Here is a 25,596-nt window from a genome sequence, read left to right on the forward strand (position 1 = left end):
TTTTGCTCCAAAATAAGTGTGCACGGGAGGAGGCCGAGGTTTATCCTGGCGTGATTCGCTCCACTTAGACGTTATGTTCATTCGCTGTGCTGTTAGGTGTAGTTTCACAATAAACTTATATCCTCATGTTGCAGGTTTTTTGCCGTGGATTGTACAACATGAATAGGAGTCTTGTCTCGATTGAATTGAAGATTTCAATAATTCTAATAAAATTTACTTGTAGAATGAAAATAAAGTGATTAAGTGATTATTGCTGAATCACTTAATCAATATATACTATATACTACAATATATACTAATCAATATATCATCTATAAGTCTAAGGTATATACTCGTTTCATATTTATCAATGACTACTGTGAGTGTCTATTTCAGATGTGCCCTCGGAAAATATGCGAAACACACTTCGACCCCATCCCACCTACTCCTTGACGGAGGAAATCCTCCCTTTGCTTACGAGGAAATTCTCCCTGGAGAAGAAGTGAATAACCTCAACTATGTTGCCAATTTGTCATTCAGCCGTTTGGTCTTGACGGGTGAACTTGTAACAGAAGTACACAAACTATGGGTCACTTCACAATATACTACATGAAAAGACTGAATTTAAACTCCGAACACATATAAATAGTTTAATTTATATTTGAACTGTATAGCAAGCAAGAGTACATATGATTTACCTTAAGATATTACCCGCCAGAAAATTTGGTTGGTTTACCAATAGTATAGAACACACTTAGACTCTTAATTCAATACACATCTGAGTGAATCATCATGTGGAACACCAAAATAATCAATATTAAAATTTATTCAAGGACTGTTTACTTCCTAACAAATCGCAGGAGTAGTGGCGCTAAATACTAGCCGTGAATATAAATTCGAAAGGCTGGGAATAACGTTAATTGCTATATTTTTAGAAATATTGTCACGGACTCTGTTCAAATCAAACTTCTGTTCGTAATTGTATTTTTAGTTCATTACTCTTCAAATGATTTACAAAAAACAGTAAAAAGGAAACTTTGGATATTTCAAAACTGAATTGTAGATTCTTTGTCTGTAAAAGCTGCTACGTAATTTTGTCTCTAAATTTGTTTCCAAGTACTGGAGTCATCTACCTTTCAGAAGTCATTGTGTAAAAATGAAATGAAATTTTTAAGTTTTACGTCCCATGTTATGCCGGTTAGGCTAAAGGAGACAGTGATGATGAGAGATGAGTGAAATGGTGGAATGAAGAAATTGCGAGGAAACGGCAGAATCCCGAGAAAACCCACGAGTATGGTATTTGTCCACCACAAAGTCCACACGGCGCGAGCTCGTATCAAACCAGGGACCCCAAGCACCGGAGGTGAACACTCTACCACTGAGCCACCGCGCCCCCAAGTCATTGTGTAAGTTCATGAAGTGACAAATATGATGAGAAAAGTATATTCGTAGATACACGTACTTACGATTTCACCACGAGTATAGTACGTGCATTATTCCTCAGTACGTGTCGAGAAACGAAACTACTTCGTTGTCCTAAGTCGGAAATAATTGCGACGAAAATCTTAAAAACACCATCGTAACACTTTAGAGTAAATCTCATTATTAAAAAAGCACAAAAGTGAAGTGTATAATCTGCTAGACTTCTACTTAACCATCATATATAAGTCTAACATATATACTAGTTTCATATTTATCCATGACTAGAGCCTGTCCATTTCAGATGTGCCCTCGGAAAATATGCGAAACATACTTCGGCTCCACCCCGCTTACCCCTTGACGGAGGAAATCCTCCCTTTGCTTACGAGGAAATCCTCCCTGGAAAAGAAGTGAATGATCTCAGCTGTGTTGCCAATTTGTCATTCAGTCGTTTGGTCTTGACGAGTGAAGATTGTAGGCTACTTAGAATGACTAACAAAACAGAGCACAGCGAAGTCCGTGAAATAATTCATTATGGCAACACTTCTGCATCCAACAATCGAAAGAACTCGGCCGCAGCAACTTGTCTCTTCTCTTTTGAGGGAGGTACGGGAAAATACACATCGACAGTAGTGCTCAGAAGGGGCACAGTTGAAATAAAAAGGCTCTAGTCATAAGTCAGTAGGTCTATTTGGAAAGTTTCAACAGACACAAATAAACATAAAATTACTCATATTAAAATAATTTCCTCAAAACTCTATTCTTTCATTTCACCGTAAACAAATGTTCATAAATATTGGTGTACAAAATATCATTGTTTAAATTTGTAAGAAAATTTGGTTATTGTTTTGACTACGATACCTCTTGCGTACGTCCCGTTCTATGTTAATAATAGATAACACATATCATAACCATAATATGTTTTCTTTAGTGTTTCACTTAAAATCTCACGCATATCAAATAATAATAATAATAAAAAAAACCGAACAGGTCCACCCTCATTCAAGACATAATATTGCTGACCCACGTGTGCTAGTAGGGTAGCCCTTACGCTGGTCTTGTGGCTAGCAGACGCGCTTTTGACACATAGGATCCTATGTTCGATTTCCGGTGGGAGAATCTTGATATTTTACCACATTACGGTACTTTGGATTCTACCTTAAACCGTAGATCCACGTCTCACTTAGCCTTGGTGCTGAAACGAACACTCAACTCAAATCCGAGCAAACAGGTTAGTTCTAACACTTTCAGAGACTTTGACACACAAAAGAGTAATGTGGTCAGCCACTTTCCAACCGCCTATACTTTGATTGCCCCAGGTATCTTCCCTATGGTATCTGAAACGCATTAACATCTATTTATAACAACAACTTTTATGTAGAACAAACAACTTTTAGTTACTGTTCTCTGTGATTAACTATGTAGCAAATATTACGGACTATGTAGCAGATAAGATGTTGGTCGAATCCAGTGGCGGCGTAAGGCAAACTGGGGCCCGGGGCCAGTGAAGTAGATCGGAGCCCCTTTTCGAACAATCGTGATTTATACACTTCTATTTTTGACATTCATTTACATAATCATTTTTTGTGTTTACTCCTCCCCCTTTCCCGTTGGTGTATGTGTTTAGATCATTTTAATTTGATACACACACACACACACACACACACATATATATATATATATATATATATATATATATATATATATATATATATATATATATATATATATATATTAAACAAATGGGGTGAAGTTCAGCATCCCTGTCTATTTTTTAATACTTACAACCGTCTTCAGGTTGGTATCTAAAATAAAACTGGACCATGACTATCATTGCATATTGTTTTCTTTTGTATTCATTTTTAAACAAAGGACACGATAGAAATAGGATTAAGGATACAAGTGTAACGGAAACTACAACCCACGGCAGAAATAACGTAATGTTAAGAACGAACAAAACTTAACAATCAAGAATCCAGAATTTATCCTACACCTATACTATCCTAGTATCAACGCGTACTGTAAGTAGATGGAATAGTGGAAGTAATGCTCCTAATAATACATTTAGAGATAAATTTACCTCCAAAATGTAACAATGAGCTGATATTGCAAAAATTGCAAATAATAATATAATTGATGCGATTTCTAAATGTAAGCTCTATGTTTTCTAGAATTCTTTGTTCGGTTCTCGCCTTTGGTGTTTCTCCTGCGCAATTTCTCATATGAGCCAGTTTATTTATAGTTTCTCCCTGTCTGAATTTCCGCGACATGGGTTTTATTTGATTAAATTTTTGTTCTACAATTAGCCTCATTCACTTTAACATTAGGTTCCTCTCCAGTGATCATACACAATACTTAAACACTTTTTTTTTTTTTTTTTTTTAACCGAACTATCAGTGAATAATGGCTAGAATAGATTTCTATCCTGTGTGTCTTCATTTATCTTTCACTAGGTTTCTCTCCAGTGATAATGTACGATCTATTTAGTCCCACTACTTTTGCCGAAGTATCAATGAATAGTTAAGCACTAGAATATTTCTCTCCTGCTGGTCTATTTTACTATTGTTTCCAAATTTCACACTTGTTTTATGATTATATTATCTTGTATTTAATAATTCAGTCATGTTTATATTCTGTCACTTATGACTATTTCCATTATATCTTACTAACATAGTATTAGAGTATATTATAACAAAAAATCCTGAATGTATTGAATAATTGGGGATATATTATAGATTAAATATGTGAGCACAGAATTCTACTACGTGTTATACCATCCTACTTTACATTACCAGCTATCATCAGTCAATTGACAGATCTTAACGGCTTTTTATTACTCTTTTGGTACTTTTGTATTTTTATTGCATTTACTTGAAACATGAAACAACTTTCGACAGTAGTTCCACTACCATATTAGCTTGTGTTCCACCAACATTCAGAATGATTCCTTCCTTGCTTTGGTAGCAGCGAAAGTCTCAACTATATTGTCAAAATCCAAAGTGGATGCTAGTTCATTTTCGATAGAAAGAATGTGCAGATTCGTGAGTCTTTCTTGACTCATTGTGGGACACAAGTATGATTTTATAAATTTCATTTTGCTGAAAGACCTTTCACACGATGCGACAGATACGTGCAGTGTTATCAAAATCTGAAGAGCGGTTGGCAAACTTTAGTTCAAGCTCCATTGAAGATACATATTTCAGGATGCCTTGTGGGGAAAAGTCAACCTGTTCTTTAGCTTTCTGAGCACACCTTAGTGAACGGACTATATCTTTACAATCCTGAAATAATTCTAAGCCATCCAGGTCATTCGAGTAGAACAAAGCCAAATCATAGCAACATGCTTTTAGTCTTTCCTTGCTCTCATCATCTAGCTGCTGCATAAAGTTGACCATAGAACACAGGAATCCAAATCTGTCGTTGAGTTCATGCATCTAAGTAAAATGATCATACATTTGTTGTCTCATCTCATCTAGAATTTCATTCATAGAGCGCTTCACTTTGGTCTGTGCAGTCAGGGGTTCATTCTTTGCTTCTCCAGGTATGCATTTCTTTCTCCTGTGTGTATACACGGTTATGTTCCATGCCCTGCAACTTCCTTCAGCTGCAGATATGATTTCCTTGCCCAGCTGAAGTCTCCAGGTATCAATGGTGTCAACCAGGCTCTGTAACTGAATAAGAGTTTGATTGAAACTCACATCCTGAGATTGAAGGCATTTTTGGATCCGATCAATATATGAGAGATCTGCAGACCAGAAATATAGTAAAGCGATGAAGTTAAATGACTGGATGCTTGCAAGAAGAAGACCAGCATCTCCTCTAGTATCAAGTGTTTCAGTCGAAGTGTCATGCAGATCTTCCAACAGATCAACTACTTCATCCAACTGACTAGAAAGTGCCTTCAAAGCTTCTGTTTTTGAACCCCATCTAGTGTCAGTTTTGCGTTTCAGACCAATTTTTACGTGATTTTGCAGCACATTCCATCGGTGAGTAGATCTAGAGAAAAATATCAAAAACGTTCCATTGCTCCAAACAAAGTGTTCGCCAAAACGTTAACGTGCGCAGCATGTAAGCCACAAGGTTCAATGAATTATTGTTACAAGGAACGAAAATGGCCAAAGGGCTTATATTCCGTATCAAAGTTTGAACTCCAGAATATTGCCTGGTCATTGTAGGCTGATTTTATCACAAGATTGACCTCTGCAATCTTAATATCAAGCCTGTCACGTTGTAGTTACTTCAGTATTTCAGCAGAAATACTCTCTGCAGTCTTTCCTTTGACAGAGATAAAATCAATAAATGCTTCCCGACCTTGAACAGAATCACGTTGTATGTCAACAAATCCAATGATTTGTGATAACTGTTCCACATGAGAACAATCAGGAGTTGAATTAAATATAATTCTGAAGTATTTTGAATATTTGAACACCTGTTTTCTTATTGAACATTTTCTTCACTCTAAATTTGTGGGCTGAAATGTAAATTCATACGCCAAAAAACAAGAGTAGAAATGGGGAAACCAGCTAAGTAAAAGGTTTTCGCTCGCTGAAAATTCGACTTGTAAAGGACAAAAGAATAAGGCAGAAGGAAAACAAGTGAATCTGCGACTATAGCGTCTGCACCAAAGAGCTTTTAGTTAGCAACAGAATGGTAGTACCCTAATAAAGCATTACGTTCATCCCTTCTTTCTACCCTTCTCTTGAACTGATATGTGAATAAATAAATCAATAACCAGTGATGTTTTAGGAAGCAGGCTAGCAGATGGGGCCCCATTACTTGCATCATAAGACCTTAGAATGTAAACAACACAATATACTTTGACTTTCTTTTATTATATTTTAATCTACACAGCATTTTCCTTTAAATTTCTCTGAGGTTATTGAACAAAGTGACTTTTATTTTATTCATATTTTAATCCACATACATTTTTCCTTTAAATTTCTTTGGGGCCCCAAGAGAGTAAAACTTTTATTTTATTTATGTTTCACCTACATTCAACTTTTTTCTTTGATTTTCTTGGGGGTCCCAAGAAAGTGAAACGTTTACTTTATTTTTCACCTATATTCAGAGCTTTTTTCTTTAAATTTCTTTGGGAGCCTCCAAGATAATGAAACTTTTATTTTATTTATTTTTAATCTACATTCAGTTTTTTCTTTAAATTTCTTTCGGGTCTCCAAGAGAGTGAGGCCCGAAGCTTATAGCTTGTATAGATTATACGGAAATCCCTCACTCGTTAGCTTTATTAGATAGATATTTCTGTTACATCCGTCATTTGGTGTAATATTGATTGACAATTAATTGCGTTTCCTTTTAGGGAAGGTGTGGAGTAGTAGAAAATGGATCGATCTGGGCCAGACCTGGCTCATATTAGGACAACTCACAAGCCACTGAGAAAATGACCACCTTGCACCGTGAGACCACGGCCTTTTACGACCTCCATTTTAGGGGTGAATTCGTTCCCTTTTACGAGCACTTTTAAGGGGGTGACCTCGTTCTCTTTTACGACCTCCATTTTAGGGGGTGAACTCATTTCCTTTTATGAGCACTTTTCCAACCCATATGTTAATTACGAACACATAGAAGAACAGATAACACATAACACTACGTAACACACAGCAGAACAGATATCAGATAAGAATATGAAACATAGAAGGGGTGTACTCGTTCCCTTTTATGAGCATATTTTTCAACCCCTATTTTAACATAGGAGATAACACATAAGATTACGAACACAAAGAAGAGAAGATAACACATAACACTACGTAACACACAGCAGATCAGATAACAGATAAGAATATGAAACATAGAAGAGGTGTATTCGTTTCAACCCCTATTTTAACATAGCAGAAATTACACTGAGATTACGAACACATAGCAGAGCAGATAACAAACACAACATCCTCCATTTTAGGGGTGTATTCATTCTCTTTTATGAGCATATTTTCCAACCCTTATTACGAACACATAGAAGAACAGATAACACATAACACTACGTAACACACAGCAGAGCAGATAACACATAAGACTCGTTCCCTTTTATGACCTCCATTGTAAGGGGTGAACTCGTTCTCTTTTATGAGCATATTTTTCAACCCCTATTTTAACATAGGAGATAACACATAAGATTACGAACACATAGAAGAGAAGATAACACATAACACTACGTAACACACAGCACAACAGATAATACATAGCACAGCTAATAAAAGAGCATGGCGTATTTTCCAACCCCTATTTTAAGATAACAGAAATTACGAACACATAGAAGAGCAGATAACACATAACATAGCAAGGGTGAACTCGTTCTCTTTTATGAGCATATTTTCCAACCCCTATTTCAACATGACAGAGACTACGAAACATGGCGGACATAGCACAGGGGGTGTATTCATTTTCTCCACCCCTAATTGAACATAGCAGAAATTACACTGAGAGTACGTAACACACAAAAACCTCCATTTCAAGGGTGAACTCGTTCCTTTTTCAACCTGGGTTCTATAGTTTATGTGGCATACGCCCTTTCTATGACACCTAAAACGAAGCAACGTATTGAGATGGTATTTCCACATTTAGCAATAGGTCATCGGGTACTACAAGTTCCAAAATTAGTGGTCATCGAGGTCAAAGGTCAACATACTTAAAACCCAATAACTCTTAAATGGATCCACATATTGAGGTGCTGTTTCCAAATCTAGTAACTGGTCATCAACTACTACAAGTTCCAAAATAATGACCATCGAGGTCAAAGGTCAAAATACTTAAAACCTAATTACTCGAAAACTGAGCCACATATTGAGGTGCTGTTTCCACATTGAGTAATAGGTCATCAGGTACCACAAGTTCCAAAATAGTGGTCATCGAGGTCAAAGGTCAAAATACTTAAAACCCAATAACTCGAAAACGAAGCAACGTATTGAGATGGTGTTTCCACATATAGTAATTGGTCATCAACTACTACAAGTTCAAAAATAGTGGTCATCGAGGTCAAAGGTCAACATACTTAAAACCTAATTACTCGAAAACGGAGCCAAATATTGAGGTGCTGTTTCCAAATCTAGTAACTGGTCACCAACTACTACAAGTTCCAAAATTAGTCGCCATCGAGGTCAAAGGTCACAGTACTTAAAACCTAATAACACGAAAACTGAGCCACATATTGAGGTGCTGTTTTCACATTTAGTAATAGTTCATCAACTACTAGAAATATCAAAAATAGTGGTCATCGAGGTCAAAGGTCAACATACTTAAAACCTAATTACTCGAAAACGAAGCCAAATATTGAGGTGCTGTTTCCAAATCTAGTAACTGGTCACCAACTACTACAAGTTCCAAAATTAGTGGTCATTGAGGTCAAAGGTCAAAATACTTAAAACCTAATAACACGAAAACTGAGCAAAATATTGAGCTGCTGTTTCCACATTTAGTAATCGGTCACCAAAGACCACATGTCTCAAAAGTGTCAACCATCGAAGTCAAACTCGAAAACGGAGCTAAATATTGAGGTGCTGTTTCCACATTGAGTAATAGTTCATCAATCACTGCAAGTTCCAAAATAATGATCATCGAGGGCAAAGGTCAAAATACTTAAAACCCAATCACTCGTAAACTGCGCCACATATTGAGGTGGTGTTTCCACATTTAGCAATTGGTCATCAACTACTACAAGTTCCAAAAATAGTGGTCATCGAGGTCAAAGGTTAAAACTCGAAAACGGAGCAACGTATTGAGATGGTGTTTCCACATATAGTAATTGGTCATCAACTACTACAAGTTCCAAAATAATGACCATCGAGGTCAAAGGTCAACATACTTAAAACCTAATTACTCGTAAACGAAGCCACATTTAGTAATTGGTCATCAGGTACTACAAGTTTCAAAATAATGACCATCGAGTTCAAAGGTCAAAATTTAAAACCTAATAAACTTAAAAACGGAGCCAAATATTGAGGTGCTGTTTCCAAATCTAGTAATTGGTCATCAACTACTACAAGTTTCAAAAATAATGGTCATCGAGGTCAATTGTCAAATATTTAAGCCTTAATAACTTTAAACAAAGCCTGTGTGATCTAGTCAATTTTGTACAAGTGAAGAAGGAATAAATTTGAGTGGCTTATTTAGTTTTGTATTAATGAGAAAGAAATCCAATTTTAACTAGCGCAGAATTTCTGTAACAAGAAAGAAAGCAAAGATATGCCATATTAACTAGCTGAGAATTATATGTCATCTTGTATTATTTAAGCAAAACGAAGAAAGCGAACATGGACCATTTTACTCAAATTTGGATGGAGTATTCATCTTTGTATGAACCAGAAAAAAAAAATGAAGAAGGTTCAATATTTCTATACAATTTTGTACTACACAAATAAACGAAATTTTATTTTTGCATCAATCACAAGAAAATCAAATAATAGAGGGAACAAATTTCAGTGGTCTATTTTATTTTTGTACCAATCAGAAAAAAAGCAAAGATATACCATTTTAACTATTTAAACAAACGAAAAGATAAATTTGAATGACCTATTCAATTTTGTACCAACGAGAAATGCCATTTTATACCATTTTGTATTACTCCAATAAACGAAGGAATACCAGAAAAAAAGAAGTGAAGATTAGGTGGATTATTTTCTTTTGTACCAACTAGAAAAGAGAAGAAGAGCAACTTTAACTAGCTCATTATGTACTGTTTACACAAATGAAAATTGACCATTATGTAACTTGTGAACTACTGAAATGTTCTATTTTTGTATCAATCAGAAAAACCCGAAGAAGGATCATTTTAAGAAGTTCATAATTTCGATGTTCTACTTTTTATACCAACGAGAAAAAAAAATGAACTAGCTGAATATACAAAAGAATAAATTTAAGTGACCTATTCAATTTTGTACCAATGCTGAAATGTCATTTTTAACTGGTTCAGAATTTTACTACTCAAATAAACAATGGAATATTGCACCATTTTGGAGTATTCAAATAAACAAAGGACTTATAATTTGTGTCAACTCTAAAAAGGATCATTTTAACTAGCTGAGTATTTTATATCATTTTGTATTATTTCAACAAGCAAAAGGAAAAAGCAAAAAAGGACCATTTTAACTAGTCTAATAAACGAATGCATAAATATGAGTGAGCTATTTAATTTTGTAGCAACGAGAGGATTATTTTATACCATTTTGTACTACTCAAATAAACGAAAGAATAAAATTGTAGTAACCAGAAAAAGCGAAGAAGGCCCATTTTAACTAACTGAGAATTTCTGTACCTTTTTGTACTATTTAAACAAAACGATGGAATAAATTTGAGTGGCCTGTTTTTTGTACTAACCAGAAAAATCGAAGGAGGTCCCTTATACTAGCTCAATGAACGAAAGAACAAATTTGGGTGTTCTACTTTTTATACCAAACAAATAAGAACCATTTTGTACTACTCAAATAAACGAAAGAAAAAGCGAAAAAAAGACCTTTTTATCTAGCTTAGAATTTCTAGTGCATGTTGTATTATTTAAACAAAACGAAGGGCTAAATTTGAGAAAGCGAACATAAACCATTTTACTCAAATTTGAATTGAGTATTTAGCTTTGTATGAACCAGAAAAAAAGTGAAGAAGGACCATTTTAACTAGTTCAATATTTCTGTACAATTTTGTACCAATCAGAAGAAAATCAAAGAAGGGTCATTTTAAATAGCCAAGCAGAAAAAAGGAAAGAATTAACACTTTGTACTAATCAAGTAAACGAAGGTATAAATTTGTACTGACCAAAAACGGAGAAGACATTTATTGAGGTGTCCTATTTCCTCTTTTACCAACGAGAACCATTTTTAGCTGGCTTAGAATTTTATACCTTTTTGAAAAATTTGTATCAAATCGAAAAAAGCAAGGAAATACAATTTTAAATAGCTCAGCATGTTATAGCTTTTTGTGTTTTTGATCTACCCAATTTCTTGACCATGTTGTACTATTTAAACAAACAAAGGAATAAATTTGTGTGACCTATTCACTTTTATAGCAAGCAGAAAAAGGAAAGAATAAATTTGAATGGCTTAAGCAAAGAAGGTCAATGGTAACTAGCCTATTGAAGAATGAATAAATTTTGTTTGTAATTAAAAAAGCGGAGAAGGTCTACTTTCTGTACCAACCATAGAAAAACAAATTTGTTTGACCTATTCACTTTTATAGCAAGCAGAAAAAGCACGAAAAAAAGGGAAGAAGGTTCATTATAACAAGCTCGGTATTTTTATCTTTGTGATGCTACATTTTGTATTATTTTTGTGTCATCCAGAGAACGATTTAAATTGCCTGTTCCTGACAAATCAGTTGCCAGAGTCCAATGTTAGTTATCTATTAAATTCTTAATATTACAGTACTACAAATTGATCCAGTTAACAGTTCAAGTTCTTCTATTCTTACACAATCAAATGCATATGCTACAGTGGGCTCAGTGTTCATTTACAGGATTAAATAATTGTTTATCTTTCTCTAAAAACATTTCTACTAATTTGTTGATATAATAATCACACTCTGTAATGTATTCATATACCAGATTAAATTTTTTCTCCAAAGTATATGTGTTCTTAATATTACAACCTTTAAAATGCTTCTTTATATAAAGTTTATAGATTTTCTCTCTCATTTCAGATTTAATTAAGATCGTCCACACCTTTTGCAATAATTCGTAATCATATTGCAGCAAACAGTTGTGATCTTTTTCATTCTCATTATGTTTAGAACATGCTTCACATAATAATACTGAATTTGGTGTATACTCATTAAATAATTGTATAACACATGTATCACTAATAGTTTCACTAGTACAGTCGCACTCATTAGCTTCCAGTTCAAAACAGGTAATATTTGAAACACTGTCATCATCACTTTCCGGGAGTATTTCATCATTATATCTATTATAGCGTCTAAAATAATACACATCTTCTATTTCCTGTGTTGGATATATGATTCTCACTTTATCACGTAATTCATCTGGCAAATCGGGGTCAGACGGGTGAATTAACAGTATAGGTTTTTCGTTTTCACGCTGAATTTCTTTTTCTCTAGGTGAAACATAAACAATCTCCTTGCTAGTCATTTTTTCTGCTCTTCAGCAAAAACAAATCAAATAAATAATTTTATATATCTACAATAAAAACATTCTATGCATTCTCCGTGTTTAATAATATGTTCCAAAACAATACAACATCGTGATGTATGTTCTATTATTTCCAAATATACTCCATAAATTTATATTCCATTATAATAAAATACATAAATGCAAAAATATATATTTGTCTTTTTGACTTAGATGAGGAAGGAAAGTCTAGCAGTACAAATGTTAAATATCCGCAGCAACATGGAACTTTGAAAACTTCTCTTACTTTGATATAATCTCTTCTTCTGCTGGTCAAGTATGCTCTTTCTTCTTTTTTTCTTTAGTACACAAATTGCTATGTAGTCTGTTCTACACAATTATTACGCAACTCTGGTTTGTCAAATCTCACGTTCAAATATTTTATGAGCCTTTCTTAGTGACGGGAGAGGCAATTTAAATCGTTCTCTGGATGACACAAAAATAATACAAAATGTAGCATCACAAAGATAAAAATACCGAGCTTGTTATAATGAACCTTCTTCCCTTTTTTTCGTGCTTTTTCTGCTTGCTATAAAAGTGAATAGGTCAAACAAATTTGTTTTTCTATGGTTGGTACAGAAAGTAGACCTTCTCCGCTTTTTTAATTACAAACAAAATTTATTCATTCTTCAATAGGCTAGTTACCATTGACCTTCTTTGCTTAAGCCATTCAAATTTATTCTTTCCTTTTTCTGCTTGCTATAAAAGTGAATAGGTCACTGTTTAAATAGTACAACATGGTCAAGAAATTGGGTAGATCAAAAACACAAAAAGCTATAACATGCTGAGCTATTTAAAATTGTATTTCCTTGCTTTTTTCGATTTGATACAAATTTTTCAAAAAGGTATAAAATTCTAAGCCAGCTAAAAATGGTTCTCGTTGGTAAAAGAGGAAATAGGACACCTCAATAAATGTCTTCTCCGTTTTTGGTCAGTACAAATTTATACCTTCGTTTCCTTTTCTCTGCATGGTACAAAACTAAATAATCCATCCAAATTTGAGTATTACAAAATGATATAAAATTCTGAGTTCATGTTCGCTTCCTTCGTTTGTTTAAATAGTAAAACATGGCCTGGAAATGAGATTTCGCTTTTTGTGGTTATTACAAATTTATTCCTTTGTTTAGTACAAATATTACAAAAAGGCATAAAAATCTAAGCCTGTTATAAATGGTTCTCGTTGGTACAAAAGGAAATAGAACATCCGTATGTATATATTCATTTCTTTAAATGGCACAAAATGGTATAAAGATCTGAGTAGTACAAAATGGTTCTTCTTTGTTTGGTATAAAAAAGTAGAACACCCAAAATTGTTCTTTCGTTCATTGGGCTAGTACAGAAGGTACCTTCTTCGATTTTTCTGGTTAGTACAAAAAAACAGGCCACTCAAATTTATCCCATCGTTTGTTTAAATAGTACAAAAAGGTACAGAAATTCTCAGTTAGTTAAAGTGTGTCTTCTTCGGTTTTCTCTGGTTAGTACAATTTTGTTCTTTCGTTAAAATACTCAGCTACAAAATTAAATAGACTAGTTTAAAATGATCCTTTTTTGCTTTTTCCTTTTGTTTGTTGAAGTTGACACAAATTATAAAACTCCAAAATGGTACAATATTCCATTGTTTATTTGAGTAGTAAAATTCTGAACCAGTTAAAAATGACATTTCAGCATTGGTACAAAATTGAATAGGTCACTTAAATTTATTCTTTTGTATATTCAGCTAGTTCATTTTTTTCTCGTTGGTATAAAAAGTAGAACATCGAAATTATGAACTTCTTAAAATGATCCTTCTTCGGGTTTTTCTGATTGATACAAAAATAGAACATTTCAGTAGTTCAAAAGTTACATAATGGTCAATTTTCGTTTGTGTAAACAGTACATAATGAGCTAGTTAAAGTTGCTCTTCTTCTCTTTTCTAGTTGGTACAAAAGAAAATAATCCACCTAATCTTCACTTCTTTTTTTCTGGTATTCCTTCGTTTATTGGAGTAATACAAAATGGTATAAAATGGCATTTCTCGTTGGTACAAAATTGAATAGGTCATTCAAATTTATCTTTTCGTTTGTTTAAATGTATATCTTTGCTTTTCTTCTGATTGGTACAAAAATAAAATAGACCACTGAAATTTGTTCCCTCTATTATTTGATTTTCTTGTGATTGATGCAAAAATAAAATTTCGTTTATTTGTGTATAGAAATATTGAACCTTCTTCATTTTTTTTCTGGTTCATACAAAGATGAATACTCCATCCAAATTTGAGTAAAATGGTCCATGTTCGCTTTCTTCGTTTTGCTTAAATAATACAAGATGACATATAATTCTCAGCTAGTTAATATGGCATATCTTTGCTTTCTTTCTTGTTACAGAAATTCTGCGCTAGTTAAAATTGGATTTCTTTCTCATTAATACAAAACTAAATAAGCCACTCAAATTTATTCCTTCTTCACTTGTACAAAATTGACTAGATCACACAGGCTTTGTTTAAAGCTATTAAGGCTTAAATATTTGACCATTGACCTCGATGACCATTATTTTTGAAACTTGTAGTAGTTGATGACCAATTACTAGATTTGGAAACAGCACCTCAATATTTGGCTCCGTTTTTAAGTTATTTAGGTTTTAAGTATTTTGACCTTTGACCTCGATGGTCATGATTTTTTAACATGTACTAGTTGATGACCTATTACTCGATTTGGAAACAGCACCTCAATATTTGGCTCCGTTTTCGAGTAATTAGGTTTTAAGTATGTTGACCTTTGACCTCGATGACCACTAATTTTGGAACTTGTAGTACCTGATGACCTATTGCTAAATGTGGAAACACCACTTCGATATTTGGCTCCGTTTTCGAGTTATTAGGTTTTAAGTATTTTGACCTTTGACCTCGATAGTCAGTACTTTTGGAACATGTAATAGTTGATGACCAATTACCAAATGTGAAAACACCATCTCAATATGTTGCTTCGTTTACGAGTGATTGGGTTTTAAGTATGTTGACCTTTGAACTCGATGGCCACTAATTTTGGGACATGTAATACCTGATGACCAATTGCTAAATGTGGAAACACCATCTCAATATGTGGATCCATTTAAGAGTAATTTGGTTTTAAGTATTTTGGCCTTTGACCTCGATGGTCATGATTTTTTAGCATGTAGTAGTTGGTGACCGATTACTAAATGTGGAAACAGCACCTGAGTATGTGGCTCCGTTTTCGAGTAATTAGGTTTTAAGTACTGTGACCTTTGACCTCGATGACCACTATTTTGGAACTTGTAGTAGATGATGACCAGTTACTAGATTTGAAAACAGCACCTCAATATTTGGCTCCGTTTTCGAGTTATTGGGTTTTAAGTATTTTGACCTTTGACCTCGATGACCACTAATTTTGGAACTTGTGGTAGTTGATGACCAATTGCTAAATGTGGAAACACCACCTCAATATGTTGCTTCGTTTTCGAGCTATTAGGCTTTAAGTATGCTGACCTTTGACCTCGATGGCCACTATTTTGAACTTGTAGTAGATGATGACCAGTTACTAGATTTGAAAACAGCACCTCAATACGTTGCTTCGTTTTCGAGTTATTGGGTTTTAAGTATTTTGACCTTTGACCTCGATGACCACTAATTTTGGAACTTGTGGTACCTGATAACCAATTACTAGATTTGGAAACAGCACCTCAATATGTGGATCCATTTAAGAGTTATTTGGTTTTAAGTATGTTGACCTTTGACCTCGATGGCCACTATTTTGGAACTTGTGGTACCTGATGACCTATTACTCAATGTGGAAACAGCATCTCAATATGTGGCTCCGTTTTCGAGATATTAGGTTTTAAGTATGTTGACCTTTGACCTCAATGACCACTAATTTTGGAACTTGTGGTACCTGATGACCAGTTACTAGACACCTCAATATGTGGATCCATTTTCGAGTTTTGACCTTTGACCTCGATGGTCATTATTTTGGAACTTGTACTAGTTTATGACCAATTACTAAATGTGGAAACAGCACCTCGATATGTTGTTTTGTTTTTGAGTTTGACCTTTGTTCACGATGGTCAGTAGTTTGGGGACATGCTTGTGTCTTTCTGCTATGTTAAAATATTCAAATAGGGGTTGAAAAAGTAATCATAAAAGGGAACGAATCTTATGTATTATCTTCTCTGCTATGTAATTTCAATTAGGGGTGGAAAAAATGGTCATCAAAGAGAATGAATGAATACACCCTCTAAAATGATTATATGTAGACCGTGGGTATTCGATTGTAATCTTTGCTCGTTATGTTAAAATAAGGGTTGGAATGAGTTACGTATTCTTATGTCATTTCTGTTATGTTAAAATAGAGGTTGAAAAATATGCTCATAAAAGAGAACGAGTTCACCCCTAAAATGGAGGCCTGCTATGTTATGTAGTCTTCTGCTCTTATATGTGTTCGTAATCTTATGTTACCTACTATGTTAAAATAGTGCTATGTGTTATCTGTTCTTCTATGTGTTATCTGCTATGTTCAGAATAGGGGTTGGAAAATATGCTCATAAAAGAGAATGAATACACCCTTGTTATGTTATGTGTTCGTAATCTTATATGTTATCTGCTATGTTAAAATAGTGCTATGTGTTATCTTCTCTTCTGTGTGTTATCTGCTATGTTCAGAATAGGGGTTGGAAAATATGCTCATAAAAGGGAACGAGTATACCCTTGCTATGTTATGTGTTCGTAATCTTATATGTTATCTGCTATGTTAAAATAGTGCTATGTGTTATCTTCTCTTCTGTGTGTTCATAATCTCAGTGTAATTTCTGCTATGTTAAAATAGGGGTTGAAAAATATGCTCATAAAAGAGAACGAGTACACCCTTGTTATGTTACGTATTCTTATGTATTATCTGTTGTGCTGTGTGTTACGTAGTGTTATGTGTTATCTTCTCTTCGCTGTGTTCGTAGGGGTTGGAAAATATGCTCATAAAAGGGAATGAGTTCACCCCTAAAATGGGCTCGTAAAAGAGAACGAATACACCCTCTTAAAAGTGCTCATAAAAGGGAACGAGTTCAATTTGCTCTTCTGTATGTTCGTTATGTTACGTAGTCTGATGTTCTGCTGTTTGTTCATAGGGGTTGGAAAATATGCTCATAAAAGGGAATGAGTTCACCCCTAAAATGGAGGTCGTAAAAGGCCATGGGCTCACGGTGCAAGGTGGTCATTTTCCCAGTGGCTTGTGAGTTGATTAAAACTGAGCCAGGTCTGAGCCAGATCGATCCATTTTCTACTACTGTGTGGATTATAAACCGGCTCTTGTACGGCTCATGCTAACAAAGTTCCCTACTAATTATTTTTACCTACCGCCGGGGCCCCCAGAAAGTGGGGCCCGGGGCGAGGGCACCGCTCGCCCCGCCCTTATGTCGCCACTGGTCGAATCACTGTGCAGCAATACAAGGTTGAAGATAGTGAAACAAGTATTCCTCCTCCACTGGAAATCAAATCCTTTGCCGCCTGGTTGGTAATTAGACGCTATACGACACAGCGGCTTTATGGAAAACTAACACAGTTTCTTATCAAATAAATAAAATATAAGTTGACTACAAACCTGAGTGTGCGTGATAAAAGTGTGTTCCAGGAATATTAGCTGGAAATTTATACTGGAATTTGGTGAAACTTGGTATTGGACATTGTGTGATCATGGGTACTCCATCCATGTAAGGTGTTCCTCTTTGGTGTATTCCATGCCAATGGATAGTAGCTCCATACCCGTGGATTCTATTGGCAACGTTTACCACAATCGTATCATTCTCACATACCTGTAGCAAGGATTCATTTATTCATATGGGTAATAGAGAAATAACTATTTCAATTATCATTATCAACAATTTTGCAATATAGATAAGGTAAGGCAAATAATAAGTCACAGATATTTTATATTTGGTATTATAAATGTTATATTAAATATTAATACATCGACTGCTTTAAGACTTGGTGGCTCCCTCGATGGTTAAGTGGCTAGTACGTGTGCTTTCGGAATACGAGTAACAGGTTAAATTCCCTGTAGGAAAGCATCGAGCGCACTACACTAGTTTAGATCAACACTTTAAACTGTACGTCTCATCCTGTCTTTTAGTTTAACGTTCTCGTCGATAAAGGGGCTAAATGGCGAAATCTTGATTTTTATAATTTTACAGAAGAGTGGTTTAAATTTTCATATTTAACGATAAAGCGTGCTACTTATTTCAAGACACGCCATTTTTAGAAAGTTCACATCTCCATTTAATGTAAAGAATTCAACTATGAATGTTTTATCGTTGGTAGAGCAGGTTAAATAAGAATGGATGGTGTTCCTAATTCAAATCACGGTTTTTCGAGTTACACCATTTCGCCTTTCCACCGACATTATGCTCGAACTGCGAAATTAAAATACCGCTATTTTTACAATAATTATGTGATATCTTCAAATAGATAAAAGATAATCGAAAAGTGGAACAAGAGCTCCCTAGACAATATTATTTTATATGAGATACCGTCATCATGACTCACTTATCTGCTTTCGATTTCCAACCATTTAGAAAATCAGCATTTATTTTCGCGTTTCTAAATGGCTGCAAACGGAAAGCCACTAGATGACTCGTGATAACGGTACCTCATGCAAAATAATATTGTCTAGGGCGATCTTGTTCCACATTTTGATTATCTTTCATCTATTTGAAGATATCGCATACTTACTGTAAAATTAGCGGTAATTTAATTTCGCAGTGATAAGGCCTCTTAAGGGCAGCGATGAAGATAATAATGAACAGAATGCGGAATGAAGAAAATCAAAGGAAACGGGAGAACTCCAAGAAAATTCATACAGACGGTGCTTTTGCCCACCACAAAACCTACTTGGCGCAGGCTGAGGGACACAACGTCCTAGAGGTGGGCGCCCTATTATTGACCACCGCGGCTCCAAATCTCATTGTATATCAGGGGTTCTTAACCTTTTCCACTGCCGCACCGCCAAATCCATATTAATTATTATTACCATCATAAATTGTGCCTAGTACTAATGGCAGCTTGCGTACCACAGAAATCGGAAACTCTATATAGATTCGTTGTTAACAAGGGGGCTGCAGTGATTCAGTGGTAGAGCGTTCACCTCTGGTGCATGTGGTCCTTGGTTCGATCCCAACTCGTGCCAAATGAACTTCGTGGTGGACAAATACCGTGTTGGAGGTTTTCTTGGAGTTCTCCAGTTTCTTCCCACCTTCTTCATTGCACCATTTCATTCATTTCTCATTATCACCGTCTTCTTTAGCGTCTATAACTTAAAGATTTCATTTCATTTTCGTTGTTAACAAAGAACGAAAATACAAATAAAACAAGTAAAACTAACTTAACGTTGTTGAGTACATACGCCATCAATCTTTTTAATCGATTGACTTGTATGAGAAATTATTTTTGTCTTTTCTTTGAAATGAAGTGGAATTCTAATGACGTGATTTAACTGATTTCTCTTTCAAATCCAGTTAAATGTCAATTGCTTTTTTCAATATAAATTTGCATTCTGCAATAGTTAAAAAAAAAAAAAAAATGAAATCTTTGAGGTTTACTTCCAACGGTTATACCAGCTAGGCTAATGATGAGAAATGAATGAAATGGTGGAATGAAGAAAGTGGGAGAAACGGGAAAATGTCGAGGAAACCCACGCACATGGTATTTGTCCACCACAAGGTTCACTTGACGCGAGCTGGGATCGAACCAAGGACTCCACGCACCAGAGGTGAACGCTCTACCACTGAGCCACCGCGGCCCTATAATAATTTAGAATAATATTACTTAAACTAAATTACTTTAATTATTAAGTATTAAAATTATAGAAGTCAGAATTTGATTTTCACAAATCAAGGGGCATTTAAACAGAGTTGAAAATAAACTAGTAATATCGCAATGTACACTCATGTCCAAAATGATTGTCGCATACCTATAACTGTCTTCTTGTAAGAATATAATTTGATAATGATTTTGCAGGGTACTTTTCATACTGATATTATGTGTATAATTGGGAAATGTATATTTGTGGTAAATTTCATAGGAAAAAAATATAAATACGAAAATTAGAATTAATAAAACAAAATGTTGCTAAATGAATGAAAAAAATTTATTTTTGTTTTAATGTTCTTATTTACTGCTCTTTTGACATGAGATTTGCCACATACATGTCTTTGCCGATTACCGGGCGAATTCGTTATCAAATTATATTCTTACAACAACATATTTATAGACATGCGACAATAATTTTGGACATGAGTGTACATCACGGGAAAGGGTTTAGTTTGCCAGAGTGTACAATGTACAAATGAAGTTTAAATTTTTAACGGCTCATTAAAAAAAATGTTTCCCTGGCAAAGATTTACTAACGGCGTGATATTTGATCAATTAATATTGAAACCAGAAATGGTAGTAGATTTCTACTACAAACTTCCGGTTTTAGTAAAGATATTAAAATGGAGATAGAATATATTCTTGAGACGCTTATCCCTTGGACTACCAACGGGGGAAATACTTTGTGTCCACTTCAATAGCGGAGACCGGGGCACGTTTTCTATAGGGACACGTTTCGCAACTGGCTTTAGTTCTCAAAGGATCCGGTAGATCGTCCTGCGGTTGGACTGGCTGAAGCAGCAATGCTTGGCACGCTATCTACGCAAATTTCAGTTGAGTAGCTGTGTTGACGTAGGCAGGAAATCTTGTAAAATCATTTTTTCGAAGTTGAGTAAAGTATCAGGTTTGCATTAAAACTTAAATAAATTTACTAGTGTTAAAAGTACTGTTTTGACATTGCATGTACTAAAGATGGTGTTCTTCCTTCACGTAATGATGTGTTTGTTTTGCAAATAATATACACCATTACTCTTCAAGATTATGTTGAAGTTCAAAAATGGCGATGGGGCAGGTTTACCAGCAACATACGGGGCACGTATTCCAATATTTTCCCGGTCTCAGTCAATTTCTATAATTGTAGAAATGCCGTGCAAAAATGACGTCCGAACAACCCCTCAAAATATCGAAGCTGCTGTGGCCCTATCCCTCCCCCCAAAAATTACTGAATACATGCTTGCCATTGACCACATAGTCTATTATGTAAGAAACGTTCAATCGAGCGATGAAGATGATGAAGATTGTTTATGCATTTATTGCTTTGAACCTTTCCCCAACTCTCAGGCAAAGGAAAAGTGGGTGAGGTGCACAAATACAACTGGGCACACGAAAACTGTACAAAGGGAGATGTTGTATTTTTTGTTTGCATTCATTGTGATTCAGACAATGATGACTTTTGTTAATTTTTTGATTAGGCCTACCATAATCTCACTTCTGTATACTGTCCAAGCAATAAACAAAAGGTACATTTTCAGTAAAAGCAACGATTTATTACTTGTGTTTAGCATGTGAAGTAGTTGGAACACTTGCCCCTGTATAGTTTTAGTAGGTTGGCCAACTTGCCCCGATGACCACACTTAACCATTGGTAGCGAAAATCAATAGTCATTTTGTAAAAAAATACCTGTTCCACTTCGTTCATAAAGGTACAAGAAACATAACGATATCCTGTTTACCTCTAAATAGGTTTCAGATAAAATACCACACATGCAATTTTTAAAAAAGTTGGCAAATGTGCCCCGGTCTCCCCTATATTGTTTCTAAATTACTCTTCTAATCCTTTTTTTTTAAATTGTAGGAAAATATGATATTGCTCAACATGTTTAGCTGAGGTGTATACTTACGGTCGTTTAAATTGAATGTATAGAGGTGTCTCATAAAATTTGCTATTTTAAGTTGGTGGACACAAAGCTCCCCCCCCCCCAGTTGGTAGGAGATGTGAGTGACATTTAGAAGTGCCACTCCTAGATGGCAGCATAATAAATAGTTGTTAATCTTATCCTGTGTACTGTTCACTTCAGTCCCCGTAGATTTTTGTGAGAGTTTCTAATTAGTTTCTTTTGCGAAATATAGACCCTATTTAATCTTAACAGGTGGGCACAAAATGACCCTTCGTGGTAGTCTACGTTACAAAAAGGATCTAGGTAGTGCGAGGGCTAATTGACCGCAGAAAACACTTCTTTTTTTGCTATCTATGCCGTTGTACTCGATGGTAATTAACGTTAAAACCGTTAAGTGGTTGATTTTAGGAACAGACAGGAGTGAGTGAGAGCTTTTGACTGAGGATTTGGAAATAAGACGTGTTGCCGCAAAGTTTGTTCCTCGTCTGCTCACACAGGATTTAAAAAAGAAATTCGTCTGAATTTGAGCCAGTCTGAATTTGAAAAATCAGATTGAAAATGACCCAGACCTTTTGATCAAAGTCATTACAGGTGATGAGTTCCCGAGGATAGAAAAAAAAATTAAAGGGAAGTATTTCGATGTATGAAGGCTGTCAGAAGAGCTTTGCAGAGGACACTGGACGAGATCAAATTTGAAGAGCTCCAGAGATGCTTTAAACATTGGGAAAGAAGACTGGAGAAGTGCATTGCGTCTAATGGAGAGTATTTTGGAGAAGTATAAAACAATTTTGTAAAAAACTTAATTCTTTTAGAACAAATTTTCGTTTTCTTTTGGGTCTCCCCTTAGTAGATCAATATTCAAACGGAAAATTTTAGAGGATTTCTATCATATCCGGTTTTAATATAGGGATTAGAATAGAGACGCTTCTCGCTAGATAGCTATTACCAAGGATGTTATAAAATAGAGGATCTGCCCATACATATATTCATCATATGAACTCAATGAAGCCAAAATGCAACCGAGCATCGTCTGAGCCGGCACGTCTGATTGGCTACTCTCGTTTCCGCCATGATTGTTGGCTCGGAACATTGCGATGGAGTGAGCAGAGTAGGTGTGGCGAAGCTGTGACGTATGGCTACACGATTTTCTTGTATGGGCAGATCCTCTATTTTATAACATCCTTGGCTATTGCCGTTTCTGTTTGATCAAGATTAACACCAGAAATACAGGGTGGCCCAAGAGTAGGTATACAGTCCCATATTGATCGGTCCATGGCATTTTATATAATTTACTTCTTCTTATCTATACAAGTTTAGTTTATTATTTGTTTTTCATTTCTTTTCACCCATACATTGAAATCGGAATAGACTGAGGCAAATAAACTCATCTTAGTAATCTAAAATGTCATATTTAATCGATACGGGGCTGTATACCTACTTTTGGGGCACTCTGTACTTCATTTTTCACCACTTCCAGTGGATGGATCACCTCCACTTGGTTCTTAATTTTGACCCCCCTACATCGTAGCCAAAAATGCTGGTGACCCATCAAGAATTTCTTGTGACATTTGTCTCCCGGAAGAACACACAGACAGACAGAGTAAACATATAAACCAAACTGCTTTAAAATAAGTAACATCAAACCATTAAAATTTCATTTCATTTCAAAGAAAACAAATCAATAGAAAGCAATTTCCCATTCAATCAATAGGTTAGAAATCATACGTACTCTACACCGTGAAGCCTTATCTTCCTTGTTTTTTTCCTTTTCTTTGAGATGAATTTACACTATATTTCAGCGTTTCCCAACCGGTGTGACGCGGCACACTGGTGTGCCGTGAATGGGCCGCTGTTGTGCCGCGGGGAAATCGAAACAAAACTATTAATTCTATAAAAATCAAATTGCAAGACATAAGGGAAAATGTATATTTGTATTTCACATTACTATGAACCTCTACAGTGAATCTACAATTTTAAGCTTCATACCGTTTTACTCTTGTGTACAATTTTAATGTTGAACAAAGTATTTATCATTGTTGTGACTATTGTTCCTTTATTGTTGCAGACTATTTCGTAACTTGAAATTTTAAAATATCATTCAACTCTTTCGACAAAGTAAACATGCATACAAATTACCTACATTTGTGTCTTAAAGCTCAAGAGATTTGTTTATCCGTTGGTTATTTAGTGATCTATCTTCTTAGTGAAAGGTTGGATACAGTTTTCGAAAAAGAAAGCGTAGTTTTGCAAACCTGAGTCCAATATTTCATTGAATTGTTTTCTATTTTTAAATTAGAGTGAAAAATAAGCATAATGATTAACCACGGGGGAAAACCCGTGATCGAGCTTTCTTCCCTGTGAGAAGGAGATCAGTAATCACAGAAAAAAAATACCACGGTATTTTATATTTACAAATAATATCTATGAGTGTGCCGCGAGAATTCAAGTTACAGCCGTAGTGTGCCGCAAGTTGAAAAAGGTTGGGAAACGCTGCTATATTTGCTAATCCAATATATATTAAGGATACACCCAACTTTTCCATGTGGACATCTATTTATTTATTTTTAGATGTGTTCTGTAGATGTTTCATAGATGTGTTGGTAAACTAAAGGAGATTAATGCAAGGCCAATTTAAACTGCTAATTAAATAATTGCTCGATTAAACTGGAACACAAGCTTGTAACATGTACAATCTTCATATGACAGTTCATACAAAGACCTTCTCAAGGAGAGATATAGGGAAGGAGCCATACGTCTTTCCTGAAATCCTCAAGTTCATACCAATTAAAATGACGTTTTATTTATTTTTTCTCTACAGAACCTCTCTCTTATGACTTTCTTCTATTACAGTCAATTGTTTCATACCAATTTAAGCACTCTTAACATTTTGTTGCTATCTGTCCTTTTCCAGAGAGAACATTTCTCGAAACTACTGTACTGTAATTAATAGAATTTGCATCAAGTACACAGTAGTTTGTTGAACTTTGGTTTCACTTTTCAGTGCCAAGATTGCATAAAACATGAATCTACACTTTACGGCAGGTTCCGAACCACTGTAATTTGTTCAAAATATTCTCCCACCAAGAATCGAACGCGGGACTACGTGCACCAAAGGTACTCGCACTAGGCAGAAAACTAATGGGGAAGGCTAAAACAGATGTTAGTTTGATAATTTTTATGTTGCTGTATATAATACTTAGCTTCGAGAAAACATTTTATGTCATCATCGAGACAAAAGATGAGTGTGAGAACTTGAAAATATTGCATAACAGTGTTCTGGTAATATTAAGTAGTGATATGACTAGGGAACAGAACTTTATTTAAATATGTTTTTTT

The 25,596-nt window shown here is 35.0% G+C and overlaps 1 protein-coding gene across 1 annotated transcript in view; it reads right to left on the reverse strand.

The window, feature by feature from the left end:
- LOC145694596 (multicopper oxidase 3-like) overlaps positions 1–25,596 on the reverse strand; it is a 110,372-nt gene that overhangs the window by 44,213 nt on the left and 40,563 nt on the right. The window contains exon 4 of the mRNA XM_081770966.1: positions 18,100–18,310. Coding sequence (XP_081627092.1) covers positions 18,100–18,310 — 211 coding nt within the window. The remainder of the gene's footprint in view (positions 1–18,099; positions 18,311–25,596) is intronic.

This window comes from Thermobia domestica, chromosome 9 (assembly GCF_964235325.1).
Source record: "Thermobia domestica chromosome 9, izTheDome1.hap1.1, whole genome shotgun sequence".
Classification (NCBI taxonomy): Eukaryota; Metazoa; Arthropoda; class Insecta; order Zygentoma; family Lepismatidae; genus Thermobia; species Thermobia domestica.